The sequence below is a fragment of the Elephas maximus genome, chromosome 2, assembly GCF_024166365.1.
Source record: "Elephas maximus indicus isolate mEleMax1 chromosome 2, mEleMax1 primary haplotype, whole genome shotgun sequence".
Taxonomy (NCBI): Eukaryota; Metazoa; Chordata; class Mammalia; order Proboscidea; family Elephantidae; genus Elephas; species Elephas maximus.
Window position 1 is genome coordinate 4,227,316 of NC_064820.1, and position 20,468 is coordinate 4,247,783.

At 46.1% G+C, this 20,468-nt stretch overlaps 1 protein-coding gene across 3 annotated transcripts in view; it reads right to left on the bottom strand.

Annotated features, from left to right (window-relative positions):
* The window catches only part of ADCY2 (adenylate cyclase 2), a 527,505-nt gene that overhangs the window by 88,418 nt on the left and 418,619 nt on the right, over nucleotides 1-20,468 (bottom strand). For all 3 annotated transcript variants that reach the window (XM_049860641.1, XM_049860650.1, XM_049860633.1), the window contains one exon: nucleotides 11,995-12,079. In XM_049860641.1, the coding sequence (XP_049716598.1) occupies nucleotides 11,995-12,079 (85 nt within the window). The remainder of the gene's footprint in view (nucleotides 1-11,994; nucleotides 12,080-20,468) is intronic.

A 20,468-nucleotide genomic window follows, 5' to 3' on the forward strand; every position in this document is an offset into this window, starting at 1 on the left:
TCAGTGGTCCTCCACCGTCAGGGACCTTATAACACTGTCCATGTTGTGTTATCTTGGCTGACGTGTTTGTCTTGGGCCACATAAAGAGCTAGGTGAGGGCTCTGACCACATCATACTCTTCCCTGGATTTCCAGAGCCTAGCACAGTGCTTGGCAAACAGTAGGGACTCAATAAATGCCAGCTGAACGGATTCATTATCTTAATGGTTAACCCAAAGAGGAATTCCCAGGGGCCAAAGCCCTGGTAGCAGAGCGGTTCAGAGCTTGGCTGTTAAACAAAAGGTCAGCAGTTTAAATCCACCAGCGGCTCCTTGGAAACCCTATGGGGCAGTTCTATTTTGTCCTACAGGATCACTATGAGTCAGAATCAACTCTATGGAATTTTTTTTTTTCAGAGGCAAAAAAGGAGCTTCATGCTGAGGGCCTGGGGCTGAGGGGCTGGCCCAGGGGTGTCCTGGCCTGGACCCAGGATATAGCATCTAGAAAGTGGGCTTTTAGCACCCACAGAGAAAAGGAGATGCTGCCATCAATCTGCAAGGGGGGGTGGGGGGCGGCAGCTGGGACTGAAATCCCTGAATAGAACCAGCAATCTTGAAAGGCTGGCTCTTCCATATGGGCATTTTAGAGAAGCTCCCCACCAGCCATCTGTCAGTGTGTTGTACTGTGGTGGCTTGTGTGTTGCTGTGATGCTGGAAGCTATGTCACCAGTATTTCAAATACCACCAGGGTCACACATGATGGACAGGTTTCAGTGGAGCTTCCAGTCGAAGTCAGGCTAGGAAGAAAGGCCTGGAGATCTACTTTTAAAAATTAGCCAATGAAAACCTTGTGGATCACAAAAGAACATTATCTGACTCGCTTGCTTTGAACATGTCATCAGGACGGATCAATTACTGGAGGAGGACATCGTGTTTGGTGAAGCAGAGGGCCAGCGAGGGTGCGGGAGACCCTCAGTGAGATGGACAGGCACAGGACCACAGAAATGGACTCAAACATTGTGAGGACGACTCAGGACTGGGCAGAGGGCCCGCGAGGGTGCGGGAGACCCTCAGTGAGATGGACAGGCACAGGAGCCACAGAAATGGACTCAAACATTGTGAGGACGACTCAGGACTGGGCAGAGGGCCCGCGAGGGTGCGGGAGACCCTCAGTGAGATGGACAGGCCCAGGAGCCACAGAAACGGACTCCGAGATTGTGAGGACAACTCAGGACTGGGCAGAGGGCCTGCGAGGGTGCAGGAGACCCTCAGTGAGATGGACAGGCACAGGAGCCACAGAAATGGACTCAAACATTGTGAGGACGACTCAGGACTGGGCAGAGGGCCTGCGAGGGTGTGGGAGACCCTCAGTGAGATGGACAGGCACAGGAGCCACAGAAATGGACTCCAACATTGTGAGGACGACTCGGGACTGGGCAGAGGGCCCGCGAGGGTGCGGGAGACTCTCAGTGAGATGGACAGGCCCAGGAGCCACAGAAATGGACTCCAACATTGTGAGGACGACTTGGGACTGGGCAGAGGGCCCGCGAGGGTGCGGGAGACCCTCAGTGAGATGGACAGGCACAGGAGCCACAGAAATGGACTCAAACATTGTGAGGACGACTCGGGACTGGGCAGAGGGCCCGCGAGGGTGTGGGAGACCCTCAGTGAGATGGACAGGCACAGAGCCACAGAAATGGACTCCAACATTGTGAGGACGACTCGGGACTGGGCAGAGGGCCCGCGAGGGTGTGGGAGACCCTCAGTGAGATGGACAGGCACAGGAGCCACAGAAATGGACTCAAACATTGTGAGGACGACTCAGGACTTGGCAGAGGGCCCGCGAGGGTGCGGGAGACCCTCAGTGAGATGGACAGGCACAGGAGCCACAGAAATGGACTCCAACATTGTGAGGACGACTCGGGACTTGGCAGAGGGCCCGTGAGGGTGCGGGAGACCCTCAGTGAGATGGACAGGCACAGGAGCCACAGAAATGGACTCCAACATTGTGAGGACGACTCAGGACTGGGCAGAGGGCCCGCGAGGGTGAGGGAGACCCTCAGTGAGATGGACAGGCCCACGAGCCACAGAAATGGACTCCAACATTGTGAGGATGACTTGGGACTGGGCAGAGGGCCCGCGAGGGTGCGGGAGACCCTCAGTGAGATGGACAGGCCCAGGAGCCACAGAAATGGACTCCAACATTGTGGGGACGACTCGGGACTGGGCAGAGGGCCCGCGAGGGTGCGGGAGACCCTCAGTGAGATGGACAGGCCCACGAGCCACAGAAATGGACTCCAACATTGTGAGGATGACTTGGGACTGGGCAGAGGGCCCGCGAGGGTGCGGGAGACCCTCAGTGAGATGGACAGGCACAGGAGCCACAGAAATGGACTCAAACATTGTGAGGACGACTCAGGACTTGGCAGAGGGCCCGCGAGGGTGCGGGAGACCCTCAGTGAGATGGACAGGCACAGGAGCCACAGAAATGGACTCCAACATTGTGAGGATGACTCAGGACTGGGCAGAGGGCCCGCGAGGGTGCGGGAGACCCTCAGTGAGATGGACAGGCACAGGAGCCACAGAAATGGACTCAAACATTGTGAGGACGACTCGGGACTGGGCAGAGGGCCCGGGAGGGTGCGGGAGACCCTCAGTGAGATGGACAGGCACAGGAGCCACAGAAATGGACTCAAACATTGTGAGGACGACTCAGGACTGGGCAGAGGGCCCGCGAGGGTGTGGGAGACCCTCAGTGAGATGGACAGGCACAGGAGCCACAGAAATGGACTCAAACATTGTGAGGACGACTCGGGACTGGGCAGAGGGCCCGCGAGGGTGCGGGAGACCCTCAGTGAGATGGACAGGCACAGGAGCCACAGAAATGGACTCAAACATTGTGAGGACGACTCAGGACTGGGCAGAGGGCCCGTGAGGGTGCGGGAGACCCTCAGTGAGATGGACAGGCACAGGACCACAGAAATGGACTCAAACATTGTGAGGACGACTCAGGACTGGGCAGAGGGCCCGCGAGGGTGCGGGAGACCCTCAGTGAGATGGACAGGCCCAGGAGCCACAGAAACAGACTCCGAGATTGTGAGGACAACTCAGGACTGGGCAGAGGGCCTGCGAGGGTGCAGGAGACCCTCAGTGAGATGGACAGGCACAGGAGCCACAGAAATGGACTCAAACATTGTGAGGACGACTCGGGACTGGGCAGAGGGCCTGCGAGGGTGCGGGAGACCCTCAGTGAGATGGACAGGCCCAGGAGCCACAGAAACAGACTCCGAGATTGTGAGGACAACTCAGGACTGGGCAGAGGGCCCGCGAGGGTGCGGGAGACCCTCAGTGAGATGGACAGGCCCAGGAGCCACAGAAATGGACTCAAACATTGTGAGGACGACTCAGGACTGGGCAGAGGGCCCGCGAGGGTGCGGGAGACCCTCAGTGAGATGGACAGGCCCAGGAGCCACAGAAACAGACTCCGAGATTGTGAGGACAACTCAGGACTGGGCAGAGGGCCCGCGAGGGTGAGGGAGACCCTCAGTAGGATGGACAGGCACAGGAGCCACAGAAATGGACTCAAACATTGTGAGGACAACTCAGGACTGGGCAGAGGGCCCGCGAGGGTGCGGGAGACCCTCAGTGAGATGGACAGGCACAGGAGCCACAGAAATGGACTCAAACATTGTGAGGACGACTCGGTACTGGGCAGAGGGCCTGCGAGGGTGCGGGAGACCCTCAGTGAGATGGACAGGCCCAGGAGCCACAGAAACAGACTCCGAGATTGTGAGGACAACTCAGGACTGGGCAGAGGGCCCGCGAGGGTGCGGGAGACCCTCAGTGAGATGGACAGGCACAGGAGCCACAGAAATGGACTCAAACATTGTGAGGACGACTCGGGACTGGGCAGAGGGCCCGGGAGGGTGCGGGAGACCCTCAGTGAGATGGACAGGCACAGGAGCCACAGAAATGGACTCAAACATTGTGAGGACGACTCAGGACTGGGCAGAGGGCCCGCGAGGGTGTGGGAGACCCTCAGTGAGATGGACAGGCACAGGAGCCACAGAAATGGACTCAAACATTGTGAGGACGACTCGGGACTGGGCAGAGGGCCTGCGAGGGTGCGGGAGACCCTCAGTGAGATGGACAGGCACAGGAGCCACAGAAATGGACTCAAACATTGTGAGGACGACTCGGGACTGGGCAGAGGGCCTGCGAGGGTGCGGGAGACCCTCAGTGAGATGGACAGGCCCAGGAGCCACAGAAACAGACTCCGAGATTGTGAGGACAACTCAGGACTGGGCAGAGGGCCCGCGAGGGTGCGGGAGACCCTCAGTGAGATGGACAGGCACAGGAGCCACAGAAATGGACTCAAACATTGTGAGGACGACTCGGGACTGGGCAGAGGGCCCGGGAGGGTGCGGGAGACCCTCAGTGAGATGGACAGGCCCAGGAGCCACAGAAACAGACTCCGAGATTGTGAGGACAACTCAGGACTGGGCAGAGGGCCCGCGAGGGTGCGGGAGACCCTCAGTGAGATGGACAGGCACAGGAGCCACAGAAATGGACTCAAACATTGTGAGGACGACTCGGGACTGGGCAGAGGGCCCGCGAGGGTGCGGGAGACCCTCAGTGAGATGGACAGGCCCAGGAGCCACAGAAACAGACTCCGAGATTGTGAGGACAACTCAGGACTGGGCAGAGGGCCCGCGAGGGTGCGGGAGACCCTCAGTGAGATGGACAGGCACAGGAGCCACAGAAATGGACTCAAACATTGTGAGGACGACTCGGGACTGGGCAGAGGGCCTGCGAGGGTGCGGGAGACCCTCAGTGAGATGGACAGGCACAGGAGCCACAGAAATGGACTCAAACATTGTGAGGACGACTCGGGACTGGGCAGAGGGCCCGCGAGGGTGCGGGAGACCCTCAGTGAGATGGACAGGCACAGGAGCCACAGAAATGGACTCAAACATTGTGAGGACGACTCGGGACTGGGCAGAGGGCCCGCGAGGGTGCGGGAGACCCTCAGTGAGATGGACAGGCACAGGAGCCACAGAAATGGACTCCAACATTGTGAGGACGACTCGGGACTGGGCAGAGGGCCCGCGAGGGTGCGGGAGACCCTCAGTGAGATGGACAGGCACAGGAGCCACAGAAATGGACTCCAACATTGTGAGGACGACTTGGGACTGGGCAGAGGGCCCGTGAGGGTGTGGGAGACCCTCAGTGAGATGGACAGGCCCAGGAGCCACAGAAATGGACTCCAACATTGTGAGGACGACTCGGGACTGGGCAGAGGGCCCGCGAGGGTGCGGGAGACCCTCAGTGAGATGGACAGGCACAGGAGCCACAGAAATGGACTCCAACATTGTGAGGACGACTCGGGACTGGGCAGAGGGCCCGCGAGGGTGCGGGAGACCCTCAGTGAGATGGACAGGCCCACGAGCCACAGAAATGGACTCCAACATTGTGAGGATGACTTGGGACTGGGCAGAGGGCCCGCGAGGGTGCGGGAGACCCTCAGTGAGATGGACAGGCCCAGGAGCCACAGAAATGGACTCCAACATTGTGGGGACGACTCGGGACTGGGCAGAGGGCCCGCGAGGGTGCGGGAGACCCTCAGTGAGATGGACAGGCCCACGAGCCACAGAAATGGACTCCAACATTGTGAGGATGACTTGGGACTGGGCAGAGGGCCCGCGAGGGTGCGGGAGACCCTCAGTGAGATGGACAGGCACAGGAGCCACAGAAATGGACTCAAACATTGTGAGGACGACTCAGGACTTGGCAGAGGGCCCGCGAGGGTGCGGGAGACCCTCAGTGAGATGGACAGGCACAGGAGCCACAGAAATGGACTCCAACATTGTGAGGACGACTCAGGACTTGGCAGAGGGCCCGTGAGGGTGCGGGAGACCCTCAGTGAGATGGACAGGCACAGGAGCCACAGAAATGGACTCCAACATTGTGAGGACGACTCAGGACTGGGCAGAGGGCCCGCGAGGGTGAGGGAGACCCTCAGTGAGATGGACAGGCACAGGAGCCACAGAAATGGCCTCCAACATTGTGATGACGACTCAGGCCTGGGTAACGTTTTGTTTTGTCGTATATGAGGCTGCCACGAGTTGGAGTGGACTTGAAGGCAGCTAACCATAAATCTGTCTAGAGTAACTCCATGTTTTAACTACCTCAGGGAAGTGTCAATCAGCTTAAAATGATAAATAAAAATTCTAAATATGGGTTGTTATTCTTGTTGAGTGCCTCGAGTTGATTCCGACTAGTAGTGACACCATGTGACAGAACTTTCCCGTACAATTTTCTTGACTGTGATATTTAAGGAAGCAGAGCATTAGGTCTTTTTTCCACAGAGCTGCGAGGTGGGTTCCACCAACCTTTTGGTTAGCAGCTGAGTGTGTAGCCATTGTACCACTAGGGTGTTGGGTTAGAAATTACATTATCTCCGTGATGATGAGAGTCGCATAATGAGGTAAAATCCAGAGAAAGTCCTTGAGACTCTGGCAGAAGCAGGATGGACACTGTTTGTAGATGATACTTTATAAGCCAGGGTACAATGGACATCCCAGTTGGGAGGGTGGGGGGCAGCCCCTTTGAATATGGCCTAAAAAAATTATGAATTGCATGAAGCAATGCACCTGATGTGAGAGAGTCGGCAGGCATACCCATAGCAGAATTAGCACCATGAGAACTTCAGATAACTCAACAACCTAAAGTGGACTATAAAATAAAATAAGGCTAAAGTAATGAAAGAGGGGTTAGAAGCCATAACAAACGAGCAGGTTGTTAAGAGAAAAAAATAGGCATACTTAAAAATGAGCCATACAGACTTTGGAGATGAAAATGTGGATACTGAAATAGAAATCCCAGTGGTTATGCTGAGGCACGTGTTGGTAATCTGAGAATAAGAAAAGAGCTGAGGAAATACCCTATAAAATGGCATGGACAGAGAGTTGTAACACAGGTAAGCCAAGTTGTGACACAGAGGATACGATGAGGAGACGCCACAAACTTCTAGTAGGTGTTTGAGAAAAACAGAACTGCAAGACCAGGAAGAGGCAAAATATGAGGAGATATCGGCCAGCCATGAGCGGTTGAGTGCTTGGCTCCTAACTGAAAGTCCGCAGTTTCACAGGGAACACAACAGAGAATCCCTGATGCAGCAGGAGAGCAGTGGGATGCAGACCCCAAATTCTTGTAAAAAAAACCTGACTTAATGGTCTGACTGAGACTAGAAGGACTCCAGAGGCCATGGTCCCCAGACCTTCTGTAAGCCCAAGACTGGAACCATTCCCAAAGCCAACTCCTCAGACAGGGATTGGACTGGACTGTAAGACAGAAAATGATAACTGGTGAGGAGTGAGCTTCTTGCTTCAAGTAGACACATAAAACTGAGGGAGGTTCCTGTTTGGAGGGGAGATGAGAAGGCAGAGGGGGACAGGAGCCGGCTGAAGGGACACAGGGAATACAGGGTGGAGAGGAGTATGCTGTCTCGTTAGGGGGAGAGCAACTAGTAGTACATAGCAAGGTGTACATAAATTTTTGTATGAAGAGACTGACTTGATTTGTAAACTTTCACCTAAAGCACAATTAAAAAAAAAAAAGTTGGCGGTTTCGAAGCCACCTAGTGGCTCCATGGGAGAGAGCCCTGGTGATCCGCTCCTATAAAGATTACAGCTTAGAAAACCCTATGGGGCAGTGGTACTCTGTCACATGAGGTCATTATGAGTGAGAATCGACTCAATGGCACCTAGCAACAACAGCAACATTGGCCAAACACTGTGAGGACTGGGAGCAGAATATGAGTTCTCTGGTTGAGGAGACACACCAAATCTTTAACTGGAAAAAGGAACATAACCCTAAACATGAATACAAGGAATCTGTTGCCTGTGGCAGACACAAATCAAATCATGCAAAAAAGACTAGAGAAAAAAAGACGTATTATCTACCGAGGGACAACAATTAGACAAGATGGTAGACTTCGTCTCGGTACATTAGATGTCAAAGAAAGATGGAGTCATGTTTTTAAAAGGCTAAAAAAATCATGATAAATTATCCCTTAATGAAGAAAAAATAAAGAGCTCTTCTTTTTTTTTTTTTAATACAAAAACTGGGCAAGGATATTATTCACCGTCTCTTATGGAAAGGGTTATAAAACCAAGTGCTTTAATAAGTGAAATTGAGTCCTGGGGAAGGAATGATATTCAGGAAGAATGAAGAAGAGAAACTGCTAGACAACAATAAGAATAATGAGAACAATGACTAATCTGAGCAGTTTAAATCTGGAAAAATTTAACAATACTCACACGGAAGGTGAGAATGGATGACCAGACTTAGAACATGGTGCCAGTATCATTCAACATGAGGATGGAGGTATTAATAGGCTCTGTCAACTCAGATCAACATGTCACATGTTTAAAGGTAGCCTCTAAAAGAATAGACTAGAATATAGAACTTTCAAGGCGTTGGAGGGATAAAGAGGAATAAATAACGCCACTGGTCCAAGAGAAGAAAGAGACAGAAAAACTATACAGAAGCAAATAAGACACATGATGGATTAAAAACAAAACAAAAAAGATTGGAGAAGTAATTATAACACACAGAAATGTGATATACTTGTCAGGTGAAAGAGAGAAATTTTTGGATCAGAAAAAAAAATGTATGGCCATGTGTTCACCAGAGACACACCTAAAACCCGCACAATGACAAGGAAGAGTTGAAAGTAAAGACAGGGAGAAACAGACTCTGGGCAGATACTAACTGAGTGAAAGCTGGCGGGGTTGTACTGACATCAGAGAAAACAGGCTTCAAGGAAAAAACACTCCTGGGGGCTAGAGGGCTTCTCCATTAGCTGGGCACCTGACCTACTTCTCCTTCCCCAGGTAACTGCCATTTTTGTGCTTTCATCTCTGCCTGGTCAAGGCTGCTGGATGGCCTCCTGTTACCTCTGCTAGACTAAGCACAAGGAAACAACCTGGGCAGGAAATGCTCTTCTGATGTTTTCTAGAGTTTTCATTTGCTCTATCTGACATAGGTGTTCCAGGAGATGCTTTGCAGATAGGTGTGTGTGCTATTTTTGGTTGGAGTTATTCTCTTTTATTTGGTACAGAGATAGAAGTCCACCTGGGGGAGTTTTGTGAATTTAAATCTGGCAGTAAGTGTGCATTTACTGCTCCTCCTACCGGAGTCCTGGTGGCACAATGGTAAAGTGCTCGGCTGCTAGCCAAAAGGCTGGTGGTTTGAACCTACCTAGTGGATATCCTTCAAGATACCTTAAACAGTAGAACAAACCCTATTATCAGAATGAGACCCACAGCAAAACCACCCCCAAGAATTCCTTGCAGGATTTTACAAGGATTAAATCTGGACTAAGGATTACACCTGGCCACCTGGGGGAGGCTCCTTCACGGATCATACTCATTCCAGTTTAGAAAGACCAGAAGCCTTCACATTTAGTCTTTGTAACAAATTTGGCAAAATACAGGCTTCTTGTGAGGAGGAGGTAGGCAGAGTTCATCTGTAGCCTGGAAATCTTCTCTTTGTGAGACCACAGAGCTAGCAAGAGCTGCCCAGCATCTGCTGTGTGCTGCCAAGGTCCTGGGGAGTCTCCTGGAATGGGAGAATGAGGAGCTCTGGGTGTTGGTGGTGACAGTGACGAGGGGCCACTGGCTATGGCAGGTTCAACAGTGAGGTCAGATGATACTGAAGCCGGGTTGGGGGGGGCACTGCACAAATACAGAACATTCTGGCAAAGCCAGCAAAGTTGCTCTTGAGATTCCTTTTATGGCATGCAGCTTTGTGTTACTTTTCTACAGCAGCTGAGAAGGTGGAAAGAAAAAAAGGCAGCTTGAAACCTAGATACAGTGAAGCGTGCAAAAGCTGGAGCCTGTGTAAGGCAGAAACCTGTCAGAGAAGGAAAACTCAAATATCTTCCAGGAAAACAAGCTATAGAAAAGTGGTAAGACTGCACCCCATCAAAGGTGGAAAACTTGGGAGACCTGGAAAAACAAGGCAGTCCCATTAAATTCTGGCTCTCACAGGTCTCACTGTATATATTCTGACCTGCCTCCCCAGGACTGGGTTCTTTGGAAAAGACAATGAAAAATATGGCCAGTCAGGCACAACGGCATGAGCTGCTTTAGCTACAACTAGGTTTGGATTTCCAATGCAGCCATCACAATGGGTTCTCGTTCTAGAGATCTGAGAAGTGGCCTCAGAGCAGAGGCCTCATGGGCAAAGAAAAGAGGGGGTGACCACGTGTGCTCTCCCACTCAAGGAGTCACTCTGTGGACACTTCGCATATCAAGCACTTAGAACTCTGAAAGGCTCCCATCAGAGCATCTCAGAGTGGGTCAGACGCCCAGTCCCCTCTTCCTTACAATATTTTTAGGGGATTCAAAAAACTCCAGATGCCAAGTGCGCGTTGAGTAAATCAGAAACTACGCCTTCATTCTCCTAAGAGCTTTCAATCCAGTTTGAAACTATTATGTCGAACAGTGTACTGCTCTGGACAAATCTGCTGCAAAAGGCCTCTTTTAAGTGTTAAAAAGAAGTCATTTTGAGGACCAAGATGCACCTGACCAAGCCATGGTGTTTTCAGTTGTCTCATTGCATGCAAAAGCTGGGCAATGAATGAGGAAGACTGAAGAAGAATTGATGACTTTGAGTGAATTGTGGTCTTGGGGAGGAATACTGAGTACACCACGGGCTGCCAGAAGAATGAACACATCTGTCTTGGAAAAAGCGCAACCAGAATGCTCCTTAGAAACGAGGATGGTGAGACTGCATCTCACATACTTTGGACATGTTATCAAGAGGGACCAGTCCCTGGAGAAGGACATCATGCTTCGTCAGCAAAAAAGAGGAAGACCGTCAACGAGATGGACTGACACAGTGGCTGCAACAATGGGCTCAAGCGTAGCAACAATTGTCAGGATGGCAAAGGACCAGGAAATGTTTTGTTCTGTTGAATACATGGCTGTTATGAGTCAAAACTGACTCCCAAGCACCTAACAACAACTATTGTATTGTAAATAAAATCCACAGAAGTTTGTGAAGGTAAGAAAGGAATGGACAGTGTCCAGGGCAGAGAGAGAGGCACGCTTGGGAATCTGAAGCCTGTTTGGGCAAAAGATTTGAACACATCAGACTGGGATGCAATGGAGAGGCTGGGCTCCAGGGGGTACTGCTTTTCAGAGCCTTTGAACATAGGGGGAAGGTTTAAAGAGGCCATGTGGCACTGAAAAGGGCATCATGGTTGGTAAAGAAGGGGGCCAACAAAAATGAGGGAAACCCTCAACGAGACAGACTGACACAATGGCCTTAACAATGGACTCAAACATACGAAGATCATGAAGATGGCACAGGACAAGGCAACACTTTGTTCTGTCACACATAAGGTCGCCATGAGTTGGAACCGACTCGACAATATCCCATTGTTGGCTTTCTTAGGACACTCTCGTGCAGAGTAGCCAGCTTGCAATACATGCTCTGGATTCAGAAAGAAGCTTAGATTTAATTATTATGTCTAGATCCAGCACTTAAGCCATAAGACCTTAACATGTTTGGGTAAAGTGAAAACATCAATAAAAAAACTTTTAGATTAGCTATTTTCAAACGTTCTGAAAATTTTAAATCTTAAAAGTGTGTGTAAAACATGCATTTGACTTAAATTTTAATCCTGTACACCAAGAGCCTCTTATAACATTTGTCCTCTTTACTAGAAATACTCTAAAAACTTGAGATGACACAAACATAAATATGATTTAATGGTGTAACACTCAACATTTAAAGTGATTCTCAAATGAAAGTCTTGGTTACATATGAGGTGCCTCAGTTTATATTCTCAGCTGTTAACATGAAGGGAACGTGTTTCTTTCCTGGGCTCTGTATCTCCTGAAATACTAAATGCAAAACTGCCTGTTTTGGAAAGTTTTAAGCAAGATGCCAGCTTTCTTCAAGTGAATACACTTTCAAAGAAGTTTCATTTTTGAAGTACCTACCAGAAGCTGCCCAGCGAAGCAGACGAACAGGATGAAGGTGAGTGAGAGAAATGCAGCTCCAAAGGAAAGTCCCAGGATGGTGGTTCTATCAGGAAATAGAAAAGGATGGATTAGTGTGGGGGCAGTTTCTACGATTCTGAAAATATTGTTTTTAGCTATCATTGAGTCAGCCCTGACTCATGGTGACCCCATGCACAATGGAACAAGATGCTGCCCACTCAGTTACGGATTGATCATTGTGATCCACAGGGTTTTCACGGGCTGATTTTCAGAAGTAGATCTCCAGGCCTTTCTTCCTTGTCTGTCTTAGTCTGGAAGCTTCCACTGACAGATGGGTGATGGCTTCACATGAGGTGCATTGCCCAGGAATCAAACCTGGGTGTCTCATGGAGAATTCTGCCACTGAAGCACCAATGCCCCTACCGTTGTAGCACACCATCTCACAAATGCTGTCCTGACCAGTTCTGAGGCCCTGGCTGGAGTCTGGTCCATTCTGCTGCCTGAGCAGAAGATTAGGTCCACTGTCCCTCACTCCCTTTACTGGGCTCTCACACTCTGGCCCACCATACACTCACCCTGATTGCTCCAGGGCCAGGTACCCAACAACCAGGGACAGCCCCTATGCCCTGAGCCTGCAGAATTATTCAACATGCCCAATCTTTAAAGTGTTGAAAAGCAAAGATGTCACTGTGAAGACTAAGATGTGCCTGACCCAAGTCAGCCATGGTATTTTCAACCGCATCATATGTATGTGAAAGCTGGACAATGAATAAGGAAGACCAAAGAAGAGTTGATGTCTTTGAATTATGGTATTGGTGAAGAATATCGAATATACCATGGACTGCCAAAAGAATGAACAAATCTGTCTTGGAAGAAGTACAATCAGAATGCTCCTTAGAAGCAAGGATGGCAAGACTACGTCTTATATACCTTGGACATGTTATCAGGAGGGATCAGTCCCTGGAGAAGGACATCATGCTTGGTAAAGTACAAGGTCAACAAAAAAGAGGAAGACCCTCAACAAAACGGATTGACACAGTGGCTTCAACAAGGGGCCCAAGCATAACAACAATTGTGGGCATGGTGCAGGACTCGGCAGTGTTTCATTCTGTTGTACATAGGGTTGCTATGAGTTGGAACTGACTCCATGGTACCTAATAACAACAACACAACTATTTAGACTATATACTCTGTGCCACATGTACATGAAGAAAATGAAAATCTTCACAACTGGGCCAATAAACATCATGGTAAATGAAGAAGAAATGGAAGTTGTCAATGATTTCATTCTACTTGGATCCAAAATCAATGTCCATGGAAGCAGTATTCAAGAAATCAAATGATGTATTGCACTGAGCAAATCTGCTGCAAAAGACCTCTTTAAAGTTTTAAAATGGAGATGTCACTTTGATGACTAGTTTGTTTCTGACTCAAGCTACTGTCTTTTCAGTCACCTCAGATGCATGTGAAAACTGGACGATGAGAAAGCAAGGCCGAAGGAGAACTGATGCATTTGAATTGTGGTGTTGGTGAAGAATACTGAATATACCATGGACTGCCAGAAGAATGAGCAAATCAGTCCTTGAAGAAATATAGCCAGTGTTCTTTAGAAGCAAGGATGGCAAGGCTTCTTCTTGCTTACTTTGAACATGTAATCAGGAAAGATAAATTGCTAGAAAAGGACATTATGATTGGAAAAGTAGGGGGTCAGCAAAAATAAGGGAAACCCTTAACACAAAAGCTGGAACAATGGGCTCAAAGATATCAATGATCATGAAGATGACGCAGAACCAGGCAACATTTAGCTCCGTTGAATGTGGAGCTGCCATATGTCGGAGCCAACTCAACAGTAACTAACAACTATGTGCCAAGTACTGTTCTAGGGCTTTACTTGTATAGTTTATTTAATCCACTCAAAAATCCTACACGGTAGTGTCTTGGTCATCAAGTGCTGCTATAACAGAAATACCCCAAATGAATGGCTTTAACAAAGAGGAATATATTTTCGCACAGTCTAGTAGGTTACAAGTCCAAATTCAGGGTGTTAGCTCAAGGGGAAGGCTTTCTCTCTCTGTCAGCTCTGGAAGAAGATTCCTTGTCATCAGTCTTTCCGGGTCGAGGGATTTCTCAGGCTCAGGGAACCCAGGTCCAAAGGATATGCTCTGCTCCTGGTGCTGCTTTCTTGGTGGTATGAGGTTCCCCTGTCTCTCTGCTCACTTCTCTCCTTTATATCTCAAAAGAGACTGGCTTAAGACACTACCTAATGTTGCAGACCTCCTCAATACAACTACCGCTAATCCATCTTACTACATCATAGTGATAGGATTTACAACATATAGGGAAATTGCATCAGAAGATCTAATGGTAGAAAATCATACAAGGGAATCATGATCTAACCAAGTTGACAGATATTTTGGGGGGACACAATTCAACCCATGACAGGTAGTTACTATTATTACCTCGAGGAGCTCTGGTGGAGAAGTAGTTCGGTGCTTGGCTACTAACCGAAAGGTTGGTGGTTCAAACACGTCAGTGGCTCTGCAGGACAGGGACCTGGTGATCTGCTTCTGTAAAGATTACAGTCTTGGAAACCCTATGAGGCAGTTCTACTCTGTCCTATAGGGTCACTATGAGTTGGAACTGAATTGATTCGATGGCAATGGGTTTTGGTTTATTACCACCTCATTGTAACAAATAGAATCTGAGGTCCAGAGAAGTTGAGAAACTCACCTAAAGTTACACAGCTATTCAGTGATGGAGTTGGGATTTGTAGCCATGAAATTGTATTCCCGACCCAGGTTCTGTTTCTAGGAGTAGACACTGTACGTTTCTGCCATGTTTACTGCTTTACTTCATGAGTCAATTTTTGATAATTTTCCTAGAAATTATCCATTTTGTTTAGATTCTCAAACATTAAAAAAATTCTACATAGTATTCTTTTATAATTTTAAAAAAGCATCCATATCTGAAATAATTTCTGCATGTTCTTTATGTTATTTTTCTCTAGATCAGATTTCTGAAGCTTTGCACGTTTTGTTGATCTCAAAAAATGAGTGCGTGGTTTTATCATTAAAATCTGTGCTTTCTGTTCATTTTCTATACTATTAACTTTTGTTGTAACTTAAAAAAATCTTTCCTTCAACTTTATTTAGTTTGATATTATTCTTTTTCTTGATTGTCATTTATTGCCAATCTAAGGATATAAATATTCATATAACTACTATTTTGGCCAAATCCCACAGCTTTTGATTTATAACTACTCATTGCCATTCTTTTCTAAAAAGCCTATTATTTCAATTTTTATTTTCTTTAACACAAGAGTCTTGGAGAAATGTGATTTTTAAATTCCAAAAGAAGATTAATTTTGATCTGTCCTTGTTATTTCTAGTTTCATCAGATTTGATCTGCAACCGTAGACTCTATCATTTCTACTTCAACAATTTTTCTTCCGGGCTGTGATAAACATGTTCTACTTCTGTTATATCTATGGAGTTCTGAAAATGATGTGTATTTTCTTTTTTCTGGAAACAAAGCACGTTCTCTAACTACATGGATTGACTGGAGCCTGCTAAGGTAGTCAGATCCCCAATGGGATGACTTATTGGCTCAATTTGGTTTGTCGATTTTAGAATGTATTAACGTTTCCAGCCAGGATTGTGGTTCTGTCAATATATCTGAAAATTTTAACAATTTTTACTTTATTTCAAAGAGTTGCTGTGGTACATAAAGTTTTATGATTGTTAAAACTTCCTTGGTGACTGGAGCTTTGCTCACTATAAATTGTCTTTCACGATGGATGTCTTTCTTCTGAATTCTGTCTTGTCAGAAATTTATACTACTGTTGCTTCCTTCTTTAAGTAAGGTCTTCCCAGAATAGCTATTTTTACCCTTTATTTCCAGTCTTTCTGTCTCTTTTTTATTTTAGCTGGATCTCCTATATGTAGGATAGAGTTGGCCTTTGGCTTACAGTCTCAATCCACGAGCCTCTTTCTTTCAATAGGGCATTTTTATCCATTCACAATTATGAAAATTATTAACATTTGACCAGTTCATTCCATCTTATTTTCTGTTTTCCATTTACGTGTTGCTATCCCCTCCCCCTTTCTAAGTTTAGTTAAATGATTGAGCTATTTCTTGCTGAGCCTTTTCCTCCTATTTGTTCAGAAGTTTTACACCTATGTTCTTACGCTCTTAAACTGTAAAGATTTGGATGCATTCATAGCCTGCTTTTTGTATTGATTCTATTTTTCTCCTCCTCGCTTTCTGCCTTCTCCTCTTCAACCTCCTAGGGGCCAATGGTTTTGTGTCTAAGGCCTGAAGTCGTCATTGCTCTTCATTATGTCACTGCAATCATGTAAACTTAACAAAGTTTTGTTTTTTTGGTTGAGCACCATCGCTTATATTTTCCCTCCCATCTCTGTCTTTCCTTTAATTTTTACATTAATGTCAAATTAAATTAAATTTACATGAAGTAAAATGCATAGATCCCCAAAGTGAAATTTGATGACTTTTGATTAATGTATATATATATACACATGTATGTATATGTGTGTAACCAACACCCCAATAAATACATACATTTTCACTGCCTCCTCTGGAAACCCCCACATTCCCATAGGCAACCACTGTTCTGATTTTTATCAACATAGATGACTTTGGCCTCTTCTAGAACATCATATAAATAGAATGATAAACTATAACCTCACGCATGTCTGGCTTCTTTCACCCAACATATTTTTGAGATTTTTCATCCATGCTGTGTGTATCAGTGTATTTAAAAAAAAAAAAAAAAAAAGTGACTTGTATTGCATTATATGAATGTACCTGTAATTTTCTTCATTTTTTTGTTAATGAATACGGTAGCTACACAGGGTGTCAGTAAACACTCTGACACTCTTCTGTTCAAAAGTTGACCCATTTCCCCTCCCTTTGCATGTGAGTTAGAGTTTGTGATAACTTTTAATGACTAGGAACCCTGGTGGGTCAGTGGTTAAGAGCTTGGCTGCTAACCAAAAGGTCAACGGCTCGAATCCACCAGCCGCTCCTTGGAAACCCTTTGGGGCAGTTCTACTCTATCTCATAGGGTTGCTATGAGTTGGAATCGACTTGATGGCAACAGAGTTTTAATGAATAGACAGTGGCAGTGATGGTATATGACTAATATTTGGGGATATTTTAGCTATGCTATTGTTATCGATAAGTGATTTGATATTGTGGTTAGAGAACGGGCTGTGAGCTTTTTATTTTTTCAGATTTATTTCAATCTTTTCAAATCTATTGAGGCTCTTCTACGGCCTAGCATGTTATACCTTGTTCAATGTCTCATGTGAAGTTTAAGAGGATGTGTATTCCGTAGCTGGGTTTAGTGTTTTATGAATGTCAGTCAGCTCTAGGAGCTGATCTTCTGTATCCTTACTTCAGTAGTGAAGGACAAAAGAGAGATTTCAAACATCTAATTATGCCTATGGATTTGTCTAATTCTTTCTGGTTCTGTCAGTGGTTTTTTCTCTCGTGTATTTTACAGCTCTGTCATTAGGTGTTTCCCTGTTCTATGATTTTTATGTCTTTTTGATGAACTGACCCTTTCATCATGATCCAGTGTGTCTCTATATCTTTGGTAAAATTTCCTGTCTTTATCTGATATCAGTCTAGGTACAGTAGCTTGCTTATGCTTAAAATTTATGTGATAGATGTTTTATCCTTTTACTATCAGCCTAACTGATTTTTATAATTAAAATGCATCTCTGGTAGACAGCATGTTGTTTCATCATACTTTTATTTGGAGTGTTTAGTCTTTTCACATTTCATGACATGGTAGATTTCAAGCTTACCATCTTACTATTGGTTGCCTATTTGTGCCACCAAATAGCACACCACACCATGACCAAACAGGATTTATATCAGGGTTATGGATTAAATTGTGTTCTCCAAAAATGTGTGGGATTTCTGGCCCTTGTACTTGTGGATGTAATCTTGTGTGGAAAAATGATTTTTCTTTGGTATGTTAATGCAGTCATACCATATAGGGTAGATGTTAAACCTAATCATTTCTGAGGTATAAAAAGGCCAGAATAGACAGGTACCAGCATAGGGGAAAACAAATGCATGGGAAGATTGTCTACAACTCAAGGAACACCTGGGGCTGGAAAAAAGGAAAGAATTGATACGGCAGAGACCCTGATTTGAATGTCCAGCCTCCTGTACTGTGAGAAAATACATTTATGCTCTTTACAGCCATTCACTTGTGGTATTTCTGTTACGGCAGCACCAGATGACTGAGCCATCCAAGAATGAAGGTTGGTTTAACTTCTGAAAATCAATTAATGTAATCCACCACATTAACAGAATTAAAAAAAAAAAAAAAGTCATCAATGGATGCAGAAAAAGCATTTGACAAAATCCAATACTCCTTCAAGATAATAACACTCGGCAAACTAGGAACAAATGGGAACTTCCTCAACCTGATAAAAGGCACCTATGAAAACCCACAGCTAACATCATACTTAATGGCCAAAGCCTGGAAGCCTCTCCTCTAAGATTATGAAAAAGACAAGCATATCTGCTCTTGTCACTTCAATTCAGCATCGTCCTGGACAGGACAATTAGATAAGGAAGGAAAATAACAGGTATCAAGACTGGAAAGGGAGAATTAACAACATCTTTATTTGTTGTGTTCACCACTTATCTGTCAGTTTGTTTTGGTTTTCAATCACCTCATATGCACGCAAAAGCTGGACGGTGAATAAGGAAGACCAAAGAAGAATTGATGCCTTTGAATTATGGTGCTGGCACTGACTAGACCATGGACCGCCAGAAGAACGAACAAATCTGTCTTGGAAGAAGTACAGCCAGAATACTCCTTAGAAGCAAGAAGGGCAAGACTTTGTCTCATGTACTTTGAACATGTTATCAGGAGTTATCAGTCCCTGAAGAAGGACATCACGCTTGATAAAGCAGAGGGTCAGAAAAAAGAAGAAGAGTCTCAACAAGATGGACTGACACAGTGGCTACAACGATGGGCTCAAACATGGCAACAATTGTGAGGATGGCACAGGAATGGGCAGTGTTTCCTTCTGTTGTACACAGGGTCATCATGAGTTGGAACCGACACGCAGCACCTAACAACAATAACAACATATTTGTCGCTTGTAAGATCTTGTGTACAGAAAAGTGTGCTACAACCCAGGTTCAAGACTCAAAGGCTGCTTACACTCCTGTTGACTCGCTCAGACTGAGTGTGCGCTTGTGTCCATGACATGCTGACACTCATGTTTGGATGGAAGTACCTCTCATCCCATGAATCCTCGAACAAGAAATACCAGGAGGCATAGTGATGGTTGGTCAAAAGCTCTTAATTAGAACCATTTATCCTACTTGTTCTAATGAAAGCATGTTCAGCCCCATTAAGGATACCAAGATGTTTGTGTAAATTAATCAATTTTAATTAACATTCTGGTTGCAAAGCTGTTTTCTTTTTATGACAGAAGCATAATTGATTTATACACACACTAAAAAGCAAACTTGACATGAGGCAGGGACAATTACCCTCTCTAGTGATCATTTTGGATGTCGGCACTTTAATCAAGAATATTGTTAGGTATATGGAAGAGGCCATTTCTCCTTCCTCTCTCTCTTCTTTCCCAGTTCATTGCTAAAGGCAGTCCTGACAATGATGAGGGGGTACATTTGTTGACAGGAAAAGCCCAGCAGAAATACACATCCCCTCAAAAAGTCTAAAAATTATATTAGTAATAAACCCTTTCTATTTTTTTTTATTATGACGCAGGTCCAGGCAACATGTAGTTGTTATACAGAAGGCCACCATGAATTGGAGCTGACTCAAAGGCATCTAACAACTACAACATGAGAAAATAATTATATCTTTCTCTGAAATTTAATTTATTGTGATGAGTTGCATTCCTTCTCTTTCTCTCTGCCCTCACCTTCCCGCAACGGATGATTCAAGATTTTCTTATTGACGCCATGCTCACATCTGTTATACGGACGACGAGATTTATAAGCCAACATGAAATGACAAAAACTCTTCTTTTTTTTTTCTTTTTAAAACAACAAAATTTCAAAGTGGAAGGGAATTTGGTCCAAAAGGAATCACAAAGTGAAAACGAAAGAGGCTTTTAAATATCCATCACTACTACGGTAGCCTTTCTCTGATGATAAGGCTTAGCAGCTCTGAGACATTCTGGACACTGAAGGTTCTGTGATGTGGGAAGGAGAAAAGAATGATATTTGGCCCAGTAAGAAAGCTTCCACTTTATAGTGACAATAGAGACTGAAGACTTAAATTTTCAGACACACTCTATCCCCCAGAAGGCCCAGTCTTCTATTCTACACTTACACTTCAGTTGAGCTCTTTCCATCCATGGATTTAAATACTACATATGTGCTGAATGTTCCCAATTACATCTCTACCTCCAGTCTCTCCCATGAACCCCAGGCTCGTCACTCCACTCCCC